General features: G+C 51.9%; 1 protein-coding gene across 1 annotated transcript in view; it reads right to left on the bottom strand.

Moving 5' to 3' along the window:
- The window catches only part of CCDC9B (coiled-coil domain containing 9B), a 51168-nt gene extending 50645 nt beyond the window's left edge, over positions 1-523 (bottom strand). The window contains exon 1 of the mRNA XM_087739985.1: positions 322-523. Coding sequence (XP_087596111.1) covers positions 322-342 — 21 coding nt within the window. The 5' untranslated portion in view covers positions 343-523. The remainder of the gene's footprint in view (positions 1-321) is intronic.
- Between the last annotated feature and the right edge of the window lie 15151 nt (positions 524-15674).

The following is a 15674-nucleotide window of genomic DNA, read 5'->3' as shown; positions in this document are numbered from 1 at the left end:
CTGGGTTTCTGTTTGTTGTCTGCCCCAGTCTCCCACCCTCCCGGGGGGCACATTGTCCCGAGCCAGCCACCGCAACCTGCCCCGGCCATGGACACGCAAACCCTGGCACCCAAAATCCCCCCCCCCCGGCACCCCCCTGATGCGGCACAGCTTGTTTGCTCCCCTTGCCTGCTGGCAGCCAGGCGAGGGAAAAAAAAAACAAAGCGACAACCACCGAAAGGCCACCCTGAAGGAGGCGAGTGCAAGTCATTTCGTGGCCTTTTTGGGTGAGGGACCCCACCGCCCCGCGCCCCTCCCAGGCCCCACAAAGGCAGCACTCACAGCTCGGTGCATGTTGGACATCGGCGGCGAAGCCCGGCGGATTCCAGAGCAGAGCTAAAAGAGGAGAGCCATCAGACGGCCTTTCTCAGCACTGGTTGCACAGCATACAAGATCATGTTTTGATTACAAAAGCCTCGTCTGGGCTCCCAGCCAAGAGCACTGGCTGCCTAATATACCAAGCACAGACAGGGTTTTGAGTGCCTGTGTCCTCCTCTCCAATCTCACTCTCTTTTTAAAAGAAACACTCCCCCTTTTCCCCCCTCCTGACTCCTTTTAACTTCCTGATGCCACAAGCCCTCGTTCAAAGTGGGAAAAGCCGGGCGAACAATGAAAAATGGATCAGGCAAACAGCTTGACTTCGCTTCGTGGCCATTCATGGGGTTGTGTTATTTGTTATGCATGGCTAGTTGCATGCCTGGCGGGGGATCAGGAAAATATCTGGGGTCCTCAATATCTTGTCAGTGCGACTATGTGCACGAGCCTTCATGGGAAAACAAGTGCCGGATTTGCCTTTTTCTGTTTAATTTCAGTATCCTCCGGGAATGCTTTCCCCGCTTTTAAAATGTGCCTTTCTTTCAGGGAGGGAGCAGAAGCAATGCTGTGGGGTGGGCATGACCAGCCAGCACCATGACTAGCAGAAAGCACACAGTCAAAGGAGAGGCCCCCCCCAGTAAGTCTGAAAGCTGCCAAAATGAAGAGTCATAGATAGAGAAAACAGGCACAAATTTGAGAAAACAGGCAGCATTCGTCTGCTGCGGTCTCAGGTTGCCACCCTCAAACCCTTATCTCAGCCCCGTGTCCTGGCCGCGTGCTGTGTCCCCCCTCAACGCCGACTGGCTGCCCTTTCCCTCAGCCTCCAAGGGACCCAGATCAGGAAAGAGGCAAACAGGAGTTGGAAGCACACAGGGGAATATTTTGTTGCCCAAGGACTGATGCACACCCCAGCCTTCTTGAGGGCCCTGCTATGTTCATACGTAGTAGCATTAAAAAAGGAGGAGGTCTGCTGCTCGTACCTATCCCCTCTAAAACCTTTGAGCAGGTCAACTGTTCACAAAACCCAAGAAGTTCAACCCGAAATCCAGCATGGTTCAAAGGGAGCCTTCAAAAGACTCTGAAGAACTCTGAATTTGGCCCCTCCTCTGCATATAACTAGCTATTGGAGCTCAGGGCTAAGGCAGTAAAAGAGCTGGAAGCATGGCTTAGTAAAAGTGCTTAGAGGGAAAGACTGACCCATATTAATTAGTAGCTACTCAAATGATGAAAGGAAATTGAAAACATTTCCCAGGCAGTGCCTCCAGATTCAGGCTTGATGAAGAAAACGAAGACTCTGCTGTGGATGGAAAATTGGGAAAAAGACACAAGAGCTTCGCTAGAGTCCAAGCGCTTGGCAAGAGGTTTGTGATGGACAAGGCTGTGCAGGAGGTGCGGAGCCATGCGAGGCTTTGCCTTGCCCTGGGAACACAGGGGAGCTGGGAGGATGGTGCTGCCTTGGGTTTCCAAGCCGGCCCAGTCCCTTGTGAGGGTTGAGTGATGGCCCGTTTTTGGCTGGGCTGGTGGCGGAAGGACAAGGTCAGCCCTAGCAGATGCTGCTGGGCTGAGCCAGGGAGTCGATGTTCATGGAAACACTTTTTCCAGTGCTGGCACATTATCCTGTTTGTAGGGTGGCCATGTTCCTGGGCTGGAGGAGTCTGCACACACTGCTAACAAACACCCGCGTCCAGGTTAACACAGAGACCCGCACCATTATCCCAGGTTCTTTGCACAGTGCAGGGTCAGCACCCTGTGCAGAGGGGTCCGTTGTGCTCCCCATGGATCACAGTAGCCAAGGGACCATGTCATGCCCGCGTTGTCAAGGCTTAAGTTAAGTGCTTGCAAGGAATTTCTACAGACCTCAAAGCCGTGGCATCCTAGGTCTCTGCTGTTATCGATGGTGTGGCCAAGCTCTTCCAGCAATGAGCAATGCCATGGGCAGGCATGAAGAGCCCCAAAATATCTTTGCCTTTGCTAATGTCTCTGGAGAGCTGCAGTTCCCTCCAGGGCAGCGTCGGGTACTCCACTGCCCTCAACACAAAGAGCTGACATTTCTCAGCTGTCCTTTACCATGTCTAAGTGGCATAAATGACAAGCATCTACTTCTGCATCGTCATCTGAGACTGATGAGAAGATGAAAGCTCGGTTAATGCTGTGGACACAGAAACCCGGGGCAAAAGGGCCCAGTCAAGGGAGCAGCATCTGCAACTTCAGCAGTGGAGCAGAACAGGTCGGTCTGGGGACCTCTTTGTGCTCTTGGGACTCTCACAGGACGTAGAAAGCAGAATCTTATAAATATGCTGAGATTTATGAGGTTATATACATGCACATATGTTTGCTTATACCTGGTGTCGTGGCCAGAAAGGATTGCAACACCACCAAGGCTGTCCTCAACTTGAGGGCTTGCTCTGAACTGTCAAAAACTCTGATTTGCTCTGAAGTGCAGCGTAATTCCTGAGATTAGCACTGCCTTCCCACGGGGTCCGTGCCTGCCTCAGGGTAAGGGCCCTCCAGGACCATCATCCTGGCACCAGGGAGCACCAACACCCAGACGCCTGCCACTTGGGAAGGAGAGGAGCCAAGCTGGTCCCCAGTCTCCTGCTCCAGTGAGAAGGGCATGTTGGCTGCGTGACATTTCGGGGGTCCTGCAGGACCTCGGGACATGCTGAATCCTTTTCACACGAGCACCCCTGCCTCGGTGGCTGAAGCACATCGATACTGCTCTCTCAGGCAGTTGGTGGCACCTATTTCCCAGCATGCAGCAACTTGAGAGAGTACTTCAGACAGCGAGTGTATAATATCTCCATGTGCGACAGGAAGGGCGTTTGGAGAAACCAGCTTAATTAATCACGCAGGAATTTGTCCACCACCCCCAGAGTTAATCCCTTTATTCTTCTAAAATCACCAGAAGACCTTTAATAAGCAGGATGGCCTGATTCTGGGCTCTTTATTGTGCTCTGGCTGCTGCGGACTGGCTTGTGCCACCTCTGAAGCCTGCTCAGCACAGAGGCGTGGGGTGTACCCAGCGTCAATACCCCAGGTTGGCTCTGAGGTTTCTGCTTCATGGAAAGGGGATGCATCAGCTCTTGCTAACTATTGGCAGCCCCTGAAGGAGCAGTCCCAGGAGTGGACACCAGCTTGCCTTCAGGAAAGCCTGAAAGCTGGAGGAATCAAGAGGACTTAAGGGGGTTTTTGCAGCATTGCCCTGCCGGGGCTGAGCTCCGCAGAGGCTCGGCTGACCTCCCTGAAGCACAGCCTCCGGCTGCCTACTTGGAGCCCCTGCTCTCCACTCAGGGCAAAGTTTGCTGGAGATTTTTCTGGGGCAAAGGAAGGAAATCAGAGCAATGACGTGTCCATTTTGTGCTCGTGACGGTGAAATAGTCCCTTTCTCTAGCTGCGCTCTGCAAAGCCTCTCCCTGACCAGTTTCAGCACAAAGAACCATCTCTGATAGGAGTCCACAATCTCCCTGCTCCAGAACAGCATTCAGCAGCTGGCAGAAAGTATTGCCCCACATTTTGACAGCAAGGCTATTTGTTTCTTCTCTGTCTCTCTGCCTTACACGAAGGCTGAAGGAAAGAGTCTGATCCCTCAATAAACCCAAACCTGACTGCCCCGAGAAGCATTCCTGGCATCCCTTCATCAGCCTTTCCACCCGCAGGAACCACCTTGGCTTGAAACCCTCCTTCCTTTTCCTTCTGCACTCTGTGAAAGTCCTCCAGAGCCACTCAGTCCCATGCTGCCACTTTTCCCAAGTGCACTTCACCCATCTTCATCTTGGCTCCTCTCCCTTTTTTGCATGACCGCTATTTAGTCAACAGATGGCACTCGGGAACTGCTGGGAGAAGCTGGGAACCAGCTGCCAAAAAGCCCACTGTAGAAGGAGCTTGAAGTCTGGCTGTTTTGGGAGGCTGCTTTTATATCGTGTATCGCAACTGCAGATAAGCCGCATGGCCGAGTCTCAGAGGCGTTCCTGCACGCTGCCGTACGCAGCAATGAACTCACGGATCACGCTGCCCGAGGCTCCTGGGCAGAACTAGCAACCCCTCGCCAGGCCCGTTGGATAGAGGGAGGGATGGGAACACGCAGTGTATCAAAGAAGAGTTTCCCGGCAGCCTGGAGGCATCTTTCACATCAACCGCAGAGCAAACTTCCCCGCAATAAGCAACTCCTCCTTTGCCTCCTTTTGCTTACTCCCTGCTCTGATCCTTCGGCCAGCTGCAACTGCAGGGTAAAAAGGCATTTGGGGCGTTTCCTCCAGCCAGCCAGGAGAAAGGTCAGCATATTCCCTAGACTGGGAGGTAGGACCAGCCAGAAACCTTCAACGGGCTTTAGCTGGAGAGACGCATAGGGATCAAAGGACTGCTGAGGCATTCATTTTTAAAGGTGTCAATATACAATTAAAATGAAAACTACCAAAGCTAGTTAAAGGACATAATGGCAGCCTGGTCTTGCTTAAAATCAGTGAAGATCATAGCTGCCTGTTGGTACTTCCCATAGCGATACCAATCATAGCACCAGCACAGAAACCTCTCAGGACGCGCACAGCAGCCCCGTTCTCACCGGAGGACAAGTTTGTCCCCACTTTTCCCATCCCAGCCTGCAGGTTCTTGCCCCCGTGGGTGAGATCTGTGCCCACCAGCATTTAATGCCACCTTGAATAACTCATGATCTCATCACCTGACACTTTCTCCTCCTGAAAAACTTGTCATTCTAGTGTAGGGCCTCTGAAGTAGTTACAGGCTGAGCGAACGATAAGAGGATCTGTCCTCTTAGTTCTTCCCACTTCCAAACATGCACAGCAGGGCCAAATGCAGGTTTGCCGACCCCATTTGCTACCCCAGCCTTCAGATGTAGGACACAGGACCCAGCCTCAGGAAGGGTGCCAGGCTGCGGAAAGTGGCCGGGACAGCTAGTCAGGCAGGTTCTTTTCATCTTTTATGGAAATGTAGTCCTTGGGGAAAGCATGGGGAGCTGCAGACAGCAACTGGTTCGCCCTGGGTGAAAGCTGTCATCAGCAGGGACCAAGGGAGGTTCCCCATTCCAGCCCATGGCTTCAGCCCAGATCTAGGAGGACGTGGGCAGCCCAACGGCCTGTAACTTGTAGTTTACAAGCTGCAAATGAGCATGGCAAGAGCCAGCTGGCTCTTGACACAGCCATGTGCCCTTTGTGAATGACAAAAAGTCAAAATTATTCAACACATGGCTGCTTTGGGGCTACACCAGTGGCAACATGACCCACTTTCAGTCTGATGCAAGAAGAAAGAAGTGGCAAATTCAGCGGCTGTTCTCCAGGCCCATGAGTGCCTCTGATCGCAACCAAGCTCCATTAAAACCTAACAAACCATTTCACTTCCCTTTGCCAGCAGAACTCAAAAGCAAACTCCAGAGACCAACCTTGGCTCCAGGGTCTAAACCGGACCGAAGACTCTTCATGGACTCCAGCGGCGTCACATCGCACTGATGCTGCATGGGTTCGGTTTGGGCTCAGCTCGCAGGGAGACAGGCTTTTCTTGCGCAGAGGGTTAAGGTGCGGAGCTGATTTGGAGGACGAGCCCAGGGAAAGTGCAAGGGCCAGCCTGCAAGAGGCACAGAGACGCCTGAGAAGGGATGAGATGAAAAGGGGAGTCAGGTGGCAATTAAATATTAAAGGACCAGTTCAACAATAATTAATACTTGGGTGGAGAGAAAGGGTGGAGATGCATGAAGCACTTGCAGACACTTGCTGCGCTATGCCTGGCTAGCTGAGTACTTCACTCAAGTGGCAGAAAACTCTTGAAATTGCAAATAATCCATGCTCCAGCAGGATGGAAATCATGATTCAAGAGGGTGAATTAAAACCCAGCTGGAGATGCTCGTCCTTCGCCCAGCTATGGTCAGAATTTGAGCCATGCTGGCCTTATTTCAACCCTTGCACAAGCTGAGGAGCTCAGCTTGTGATAAATTTATGTCATGTTTACTGAGGTCTGAGAGGAGACCACACAATTACTCCTGGGAGGTTTCCTAACTGGACACATCACATCACACTCAGAAAATCCCCTGCAAAACACTTGAGGAACCATCATAGGCACTTGCCCTGTTCGTCCTTTTCTCTGGGCATCCATTTCAGGTCTCTGTGTGAGCTCCTGAGCGAGGTGGCCCTCCATTGGGAACGTGGACAATTTGTTGGTCCTTCTGATTTGGTCCCTGCAGCATGGCACAGCACGTTGCTCAGGGCTGGGGGCACTGTGCAGCCCAAACACATGGGATCAGGGCGGGCGAAAAGGCAGGGTTTAGAACCGGGTTTGTAAAAAGGAAAAATTCCATTTCCTTTCTTCCTGGCATACTGCGTTTCCTTCAGTACCTTCAGAAGGAATTGATTAAATCACAGCCTTCCTTTGACCTGTTGTTATTTAAACCTTTTGTTGAAAAAGGTTAGGAACAAACATTTAAAGATGCCTTTTTCTGGAAGCATCAGCTGAAATATTGTGAGCGTTTCTGAAGCTCAGTTTCTAACCAAAAAAAGCAGAAGCATTTCAACAATTTGAGAGATGGAACCTTCCCCCTCCACTCTCCTACTTGCTCTTGAGCCAAAACAACTGCTTTTCATCCCCGCATGGCTCCGATCCTCCTGAAATGGGCCAGTTCGGCCAGTTTCCTCTCCAAAACGTCAACTGGGTCATCCCTGGATGACACTGATTTACTGGCACTGATGCCATTGGGACAGAAGAGCTTGGTTCTTGCTGAATCCTGCACGTCCTGTGGGGCTGAGATGAGACTGGCACAGGCAGGGATCAGCAGTTCACGGCCAGCTCTGCTTGCTCAAGTTTTCCTCTCATTGCAGGGGACCGTGCAGGAGCCAGACCAGCTGTAATCTTGTGGGATCCAGCTGTAAAGCTAGTATTTGTGGTATGAGTAATGCCGGGGTTGTTATTATGAAGTAAAAGGGGCAAATTCATGGCTGAATACAGGTTGAGGGATTGGTTTGTGGCTAATTCTCTGGCTGCGATGGCCCTGGGCACGCAATGGGTCTGGGCTGGCATCAGCTGCCGCCTGTGTTACATCGATGACGGCTCAGAGGGCTAAGGAAATTGCTAGTGCCAGCAGCACTAAGTAGCTTACGGGAGGAAAGTTAACAGTAGCTCAGCCCTGATCAGCAATTAAAACAACGATCAGGAATGGCGCTGGCAGCTCAGCAGCGCAAGGATGGGATGTCTCGATCTTTGGTTGGGATCTGCCAGCCCTGCACAGGCAGGAGGAGTTTCTCCTGGCAGAGAGGAAGCCCTTGTTAGTGCTATGCTCAACAGCCAGGATTAGGGTTGTATTGCAGAGTAGTTCTGCCCTTCATGACACCTGGTCCTATTCCCCACTGCAGGTTTGATCACCACCTTCACAACAGTCCAGAAACCTGCCAGAGCCACCAAACTGATCTTAGGGAAACCAGCCCTGCTAGCACTAGCTTCTCCCAACTAGCTTTTATGGTTGGAATTTAAACTCGTCCTTGGCAAGACTGTAATATTCCTATTTTGAAGGCATTAATTATGGCAAAGCTTAGATTCACCAAGATAAAGAATGACACAATAAGGCTATAAAATAAAAAAGCTCTCCCCATGTTAAAACTTCCTAGCTGACAGCACCGGTCATTCATCTGATTTTCTTTTCCTTGGCATGGACAGACGGATACAGGCTGAAACTTTCTCCTGTCCTTACATCTGTTAGCACTGCCTTAACACAGCTGGATGAGGAAGCGGGGAGCCGGAACCCCTTAAATAAGCCTTGCCACAGCAGAAGGAGCAGCACAGCCCCCTCTTTACAGGGCTGGAGCAGGAGGGCAGAGAGTTAAACACTCCCTGGAGCTCTCAGGCAAACTTTCCTACTGAAAAATTAGATTAGCAAAGCTGAGAGTCTCCTGGTAACTGATACCTCGGCTGTGTTTGCCGAGTGGTGATAACACAGGTCATATCAGCCTGCAAAGCTACCAGACAAAACCACGGGAGCCGGCAGCACTTGTTACCTCCTGCAAGCAACGCCACTAACGAAGCAAGGGAGCTCAGGGGCGGAGAGACCTCCGGGTCGAGAGGGAGACGCCAGAGCTGTGTGCGCCGGGGAGCATCGCGCGGCTGCCTTTGGAGGAGGCTCGGGGGAAACACTGTGAATGCAAACACTTTTGTCTGCTGACCCAGAAGGGCTGTACGCAAAGCAGGGGACGTAAGTCTCCAAGGGCGTATCTACCTCCATCTAACCATATGTCAGGTGGTTGGAGGGGGTTTTATAAGATTTTTTTTCCCATTGGGGAAATGTCAGTTCAGGAAATGAGATTTTTTTCATCTGAAAAGCCCTGTGCCAGCAAATCTCCTGTTTCAAAAAAAATTAGTATTCTGAAATCTTGGAGGTGTGGCCTTTTTTGTGTTTCCAAAACAATGCGCCCAGACCCACAGACAGCAGAAATGTGCTCATCTCTCACCTGCGCGTTCCTCAGCATCAATCAAAATCCCTCTTTTGTGCAAAGCCACGCCACGGTACGGCTTAGAGACCCAAGGTATTGCCAGCAAATGGTGCCTCGTGGTGTACTCCTTGTCACGTTTATTAATGACCTGTCCTTCTGGAATGAAAACTTGATGCCTGAGACTCACTGGCCTGCAACACTCCCTTTTCAGCAACAATCTACCTGCATCGAGCCAAGAGCAGGTACGGTCTGAGAAAAGCAGGGCGTGCAGAGATGCAACAGATACAGCAGAAAAGTTGTGGCTTGCTCCCTTTTCTACCAGTACGGATGGTGGCATGATGAGTCTTGGCCATGTCCTGCTTCCTCCCACATCTCCATACCAAGAGGGCTGTGAACATTTATTCACTTTGAGAGTTCAGGTCTCTTGGATCTGCTGGGGTTTACTTCAAAAACCCCATAGGCTCTTCATATTCTCCTTCGCGGTCTCTATAGAGGCTATGTCTAGCTCGCTGCTCTTGCCTGGAGCTGAGAGAATCGAAGGCTGTGTTAGCAACATGGGTCACACGTTGCACCCAGCGTCCTCTCCACCTTTAGCAGACCTCGTATGTGCTGCGCATCGACTCCCGTTTCTGGGACGGGCATAGGATGTAGGGGGTGTGCTCAACAGCATGCCAGGGCTCTCCTGAAGACTCAACCCCTTCCAGGTAAGTGGTCCCACACTGTTATTTATTCTTAGGTTTAAAAAGAGGGTGTTTGCCCCGTTCAGCGCATTATCATGGCCAGGTCTCCTTTCCTGTACTCCAGAGACACGGGTATTTCAATGCCAGGCTTTAGTGTGCTGTGAGACACTTGGGTAGAGCATATTTTGCAGAATCAGGTTTGAAATGTGGGTCTCACGTGAACTGCAGGAGCCTGGGAAAGGGGATGGCTGGTTTCGAAGTGTTTGATCTCGTACGAGTATTCGGCTGAGTCCTGCAGGACCATGCTGTGCCAGCTGTTTGCAAGATCCTCGGTTCCACTAAAAGTTAGCCGTGATTTTCAAACCTTTTTGAAGCTAAAGAAGATATTGTAACAGACACAGTTAGTCAAGGTATGTTGATATATCCCAACGTCTTCTCTGGCCTTCCTCAGGCTGAGAACTTATGTCCCAAATCCTCATAAGAAGAATATTTACACGCAACGGATGAATCAGTCTGGGATATCTCAGGATGCTCTGAGGGAACTGGCTCACTGTCAATCACACTGGGAAATGGTGCGAGCATATGGGCTGCCTCAGAGCGAATGTGGCTGTGCTCCCAGCACAAGGCACCGCAGAACGTGGTACAATATATCTACAGTCAGATTTTCCCTGCCAAGACAATGCTGAATTGGGTCTCCATGGGCCTCCTGCCCCTTCAAACACACAGCAAACTCATCACATCTCTTATTTGCTTCAGTTTGCAATGTACTGGTGCCCAGAAACGTAATTGCCGTATGCCTGGTAACTCCTCAGCCCGTGGTATTGTGTCAACAGCCACTCGAAGGTTTCCAGCACCGCAGGAACCTCGCAGTCGCCCTGGGAAGCAGAGAAGGGCCCTGCGTGGACCTCTCCTTCCCGCGCTGCGGGTGGGCCGTGCTCCAGCAGGCACCCTGGGCACGCCTGACGGACAGAAATAATGACTGGCCATTAAAATGGCCCTGTGAGCCTGATTCCTCAGTCCCTTTGAAATCTTGTGTCTTACGCTGATGCATACGTTGCGGAGGATGCTTCCTATTGGCACAACTCTGTGCAGATTTTGGAAGGTGACAGCTCCTCCAAGCCCACCCCAGGACAGAGTGGTCACAAATGGCTTTGAATAAATAGGCACTAAGTCTTATTTTTCTGGTAGTTATATTTCTAAGAAATTTCTACTTCAGAGCGTTGGTGCAATACAAGCCAGAAAAAGGCAATCATGGACCTTGACTCATCTGACTCACGTAAATGGAGTTGCAAGGAGGAAAAAAATGGGCTCTGTTGAGTGCAAATGTCTGCAGACATATGTCCTTCTGTGCACAACGGCATTGCTCGTGCCGTGCTGCCAGCGCAGCGGATCCGCAGCAAATCAGACCAGCTCTATAAGGGAGACCAAACGCGCACGTAGGCCTTTCTCTTTAGGCACCCAGCGCCAACGTTTTTGGCAAAAGTGTCAGCCTAGATGTAAGGGCTGTTTGGATAAACAGGTCTGACTCAGGTCTTGGCGTTCAAACCGTGACTAAAGCGCATTTCTATCCCTAAATTAGACCCTCCTGAAGTTGCAGAAGGTGTGTAGCTACATTCCCCTGCAACACCAGCTCTGTACCGGGAAGACTGCGCACACAGCACCGGCCCCGCCACGGACCTGCACTCTGGCTAAGGAAGCAATTTCACAGGCTCAGAGAAGAGGAGGTTTATGAAGCAGAAGAGGCCAGGACTGCTGCTGCTGCTGTACCCATGGAAATCTTCCAGCACGGGAGGTGTCTGGCACGCTGTCACTGGCGTTGAGGAGCAAAAATACCCTTGCTATTTTATTGCTCCAGTGAGCAGTGACAGGCCAGGGTTTGAATGTAGCTGGCTGCAGATCTGCAAGGCATTGCACATTGCTTGGAAACCAGCAGCCTGCTGCAAACCGAAGCAGCTACACAGCGATCGCCAGCCTTGCCTTGACCACAGTGACTCCAAAGGCTTGGCTGTCCATGAAACTCATAACATGAGTGATTTTGCACTGCCCAAAACATCACGGCAGTGTCACCACTGCAAGCAGTCAGCTTTGAGCATGGTTTTCCTGAGACCCAGGGTAGCATTGCCTGCAGCAAGAGAGGCAGGGATGCATCCCCCTCCAAAGAGACTGATCCAGACCGCTCTGCCTCCATCCCGCTGACTCCCCCATCGTGGTTTGCCAGGCACTGTGGAAGAAAACATTCCTCTGGATCTGGTCTCAGCTTGAAGGAATTGTCTTGTGGGCATCATTTATGTTCCTGAAACAGTCTGGGAGCCCCACTTGCTCATCCTTCCTGCTCACTTTCTCTGTAAGGGGACGAAATCTTGGGATCAGCACATGCCTCCCCTAGAATGGCACTGAGATCTGCTCTACCAGTCTCAAAACTGGCCAAGCAGAGAGAGGCCACAGAGTGGCAATATTCTAAATGGTAACAGACACTGGGACAACACCGGCTTCTGGCCGATGGTGTCTGCTGATGGGCGCAGGCAGCTCCTGCTGCTGCAGTGCAGGGCGAGAGCCAAGCAGATTTTGAGGAAAGGGACTCCCGGCTTCCAGGAGGTCGGCCATCACAGCCGACGGCAGGCGGGTGTGAGCCCAAGCAGGAGGTCCAGGCAAAGGTCTAAGAGGAGCTCCTGCTCCGTGCCAGCCCCCTCCTTGGATGGGGCTGGCATGGCAGGAACATAGCCGTATCTGCAGCAGTCTGTTCGTATCCGTTGCCAGAAGGACTGCAGGACTCACTGTTTCTTTCTCTGTGCTGGCGCTGGCTGCTCGCAAAGCCAGACACGCACAGCAGAGCAGGGAAGCAGCAGAAAGCGGGTGTCTGGCCAGAAAGGCAGGGGCTTGTTTTGGAGCATTACTGTGCAACATGGCTCCACCGGCTGGTGGAGATGCCTCAGCTGGGGGACAAAACCATGTGGTGTGTACACACTTGTGCTGCTTGTTGTGAATTGCTTCAATCAGGGAAGCAAAACCCTGAGGATTTGCCCTAACTGGAAGGAGTACCAGTGTGCAGGTAATATTTCCATCTCATTTTCCTGCCCCCGGTACTGGGGTATCCACCAAAGCACCAAAATGCCACTTTAAAGCCCCAGTGGATGGGTGCTAGGAGAGCACCACTGGCTGAAGAGCAGAGCTTTTTGGAGAAACAGATGTCAAAACCAATGCCCAAGACACAACAGCAGGTTGTAGGTCCACGTTGCGAAAAAGATGTCAAGGCCTTATATTAAATGAATATATTTGCAGTGTAGCAAGCGGGATTCTGGAGGCTCAGGGACCCATGATGTCAGTCCTAGAGATACAATTATCTCAGAGGGCGATGCTAGCACGGCGTAAGTAGCAAAAGTGGGCTGTCAGGAACTGATATCCCCTGATCTGCACGGACGTGTCGCTGCCCGTTCCTGACGATCCAAAGAGGAACAGGAGCAAAGGCAGAAAGGGCAGAGCACAGGGGGATTCTCTTGTGACAGCATCAGTGGAGATGAACTGAAGTGACCCAAGCCAAAATAGCCGATGGCAAATGTTAGCAACCAGCCAAGAGACCGCAGAGCAGTGCGAGCCCGGGACCGCCACGCTCCAGCACCCTGCCCTGCCCAGCTGCTGCGTGGGCTTTGCTGAGCCAGGCACGGCTGGCGCGGGAAATGCTGAGCTCTGCTGACGGCAGTCAGGACATCCTGAACCGAGCTAAATTCTGCTCGGGGAAATGTTGATTTATGGTGAACGGAAACAAATTGTGCTGAAAGTAACCATGCTGGGCTAGGGCACCGTGAAATGAGCCACGCTGAACTGTGACGGTAGCGCAAAGCAAATCCATTGGGAAATGCTCTTGGTCACCTCTGCCAGCCCGTCAAGTTAAAGCCTTATTCTGCCTCCTTAGACTTCTCTAAGGATATGCCTGGCTTGTACTCCTAAAGCTTGGCTTGTACTCCTACAGATAAAGGGAGCCTTGTTATTGACCTTGGTGGGAGAGGCAGGACCCTCCAAACTGGCGGGGCTTCGCACCCACAGCAAGTGAAGGGTGGTGGTCACTTCTGACTCAGAGGAGAGCTGCAGAGACAATGTTTTGCTTTTTGTTTGTGAAAGAAATGCAAGTGGATGGTAAGCAGGAGGGCTAGGAGGAGTAATAACCTATACAAAATGAAGAAAAGAGATGCTTCAAGTAAAAAATGTATCAAAGCTCAAATGCGAAGGTTTTTTCTCTCCTCTCTTTCACAGGTCAAGCAGGAGAGGTAAGAAATCTGGCTTCAATTGCCACAAATACCAATTAGTGTCAGAAATACCCAACTCTCCTCCCGGGGCTCTGTTACGCCGTCCCCTTGGCAACCTTCCTACCTCCCCCTGCCTCCTCTGGAGACAACGGGCATGAGGTGGAGAGGGGAGGTTTGCCCTGGCTCTCCTGGGAGTGGTGCAGAGGAGATGTTTGCCCTGGCTCTCCCGGAGCGGCGCTTTCTGACCTTCTTCCATCTGTGAATACCCAAGCCTTTTCCTAGCAGAGGTTTCGAGCCCTGCTTGGGGAGCTGAAGCCCCGAGCCAGCAGACTTTCTGCTCTCGGATACCTGTCATGAAATGAGGAGTAGTTGATGGATCCCCTGAGTTTCTCAGGGTCAGCAGCAGAAAATTGCTGTCGTGGGTGACAGGGGGTTTTTTGCACCACAGCAGCTTCATAAACCGGCCTCACCCCTCAGCACTTACATCACCCCAGTGCATCTTTGTCCCAGTCACCCGTTCCTATATTTTCCCTTTCCTTTCCCCCTCTCCCCTTTTCTCTGCTCACCAGCTTTTTTCTCTTTTCCACATGTATCCATTACTGTCTGGCAGCTTTTTTAATATTCCTGACCCTACACCTTCCTTTTTTGCTATTTTTCTCTTTGCTTCTACTTTTTTTTTGTCACCTCTCTCTCTGCCCCTCTGGCTTACCCTCCTCCACCTTCCTCCACATGGGAGGGACACTGGGGACCAGCTGGGCCCGTCTGATGCTGGCAGTCTCGGATGTGGGTTGCCATGGCAAAGAGCCAGCTCCCGCGCTGGCGAAGAGCGAAAAAAAGCCAAGGTGAGGTACCGCCCGCCCGCTCCGCCGTCTAACAGCAGCCCCGAGGGGGACGCGCAGCCCCGCTGACTGCCTCGCGCAGCGCTTCGCAGCTAGCTGGGACCACGAGCCCTGCCGTAGTCCCTGAGAAAGGGCAATTAAAATAAAATGAATCCATGTGTCGAATACCTTGCAGGCCACAGAGGAAACCTGCCAAGCTGTGGGAGTGAGGAAGTGTGATCACCCCCACTTCACAGACAAGGAGCTCACACATCGGGCTGAGCCAAACAAAAAGCTGTAAGATGCGGCTGTCTGTCAGAAGCGGTGGGATGTTTGCAATTCAGCCTATTCCCACCATCCTTTCGGCTCCCGTGGCTTTATTATCATCATTACTGTTGCACACATTATTATTTAGCATCGGGAAGAAAGAAAAGGAAGTAGCACCCATGTCCTTGTCATCACATTAATGCCAGCCAATCTTTTCGGCAGATACCAGGTTTCAGTCTTTCCTGCTGGGCCACATAATACAAGCTACTCTGGAGCTGCTCCTCGCGGCGTATCTGATCCTACCAGGCAAGCAACACTCCCGTGGCTAAGGCTCAGAGAAGCAGGCTGGTGCCCTACAGCCCAGCCCAGCAGGGATGACCGCGCTGGGACGCCGGCGCTGCCCGCAGCCTGGCCTCGGCAATCCCCTCCCGCTGGGTTCGGAGAGGCGTCAGCCTGCACTCGGAGAGAGTCACCCACCCTGGCATTAGGAAAAGCTTTTTGTTCTTTAAACTGTCTCAGGCATTTAAGTCATTAAGGCAGGAAGGGCTTATTCTAAGCAGCTAGGGGATTAGTGGGAGTTATAGGATACTCTCCGGTCCAATACCCTCCAATTTGGTTCGCCTTTTCTGTAGCATGTGAAGCAAAAAGGATGCCACCCTCATGAGAAAGAAGGTCAGTGCCACAGTGAGGGCCACAGGCATGGCCATGAGGAAGGAGAAGGTCATAGCCATCACCGTGGCCACACACAGGATGAAGAGAAGGGAGAAGGCCACTGCCACCCCCTGGCCATACCCGCGGTCATGAGAAAGGCCCGGGCCCTTCCTAGCGCAAGTAACGTCACGGTCATTGGCGTGGGAGAGGTTGTGAAAGGCGCAGCCACCTTCCACAAGCTCC

This window comes from Nipponia nippon, unplaced genomic scaffold, assembly GCF_047370975.1.
Source record: "Nipponia nippon isolate SJK-2023a ecotype South Korea unplaced genomic scaffold, ASM4737097v1 scaffold_10, whole genome shotgun sequence".
NCBI classification, from domain to species: Eukaryota; Metazoa; Chordata; class Aves; order Pelecaniformes; family Threskiornithidae; genus Nipponia; species Nipponia nippon.
This window is presented reverse-complemented; position numbering and strand designations above follow the sequence as displayed.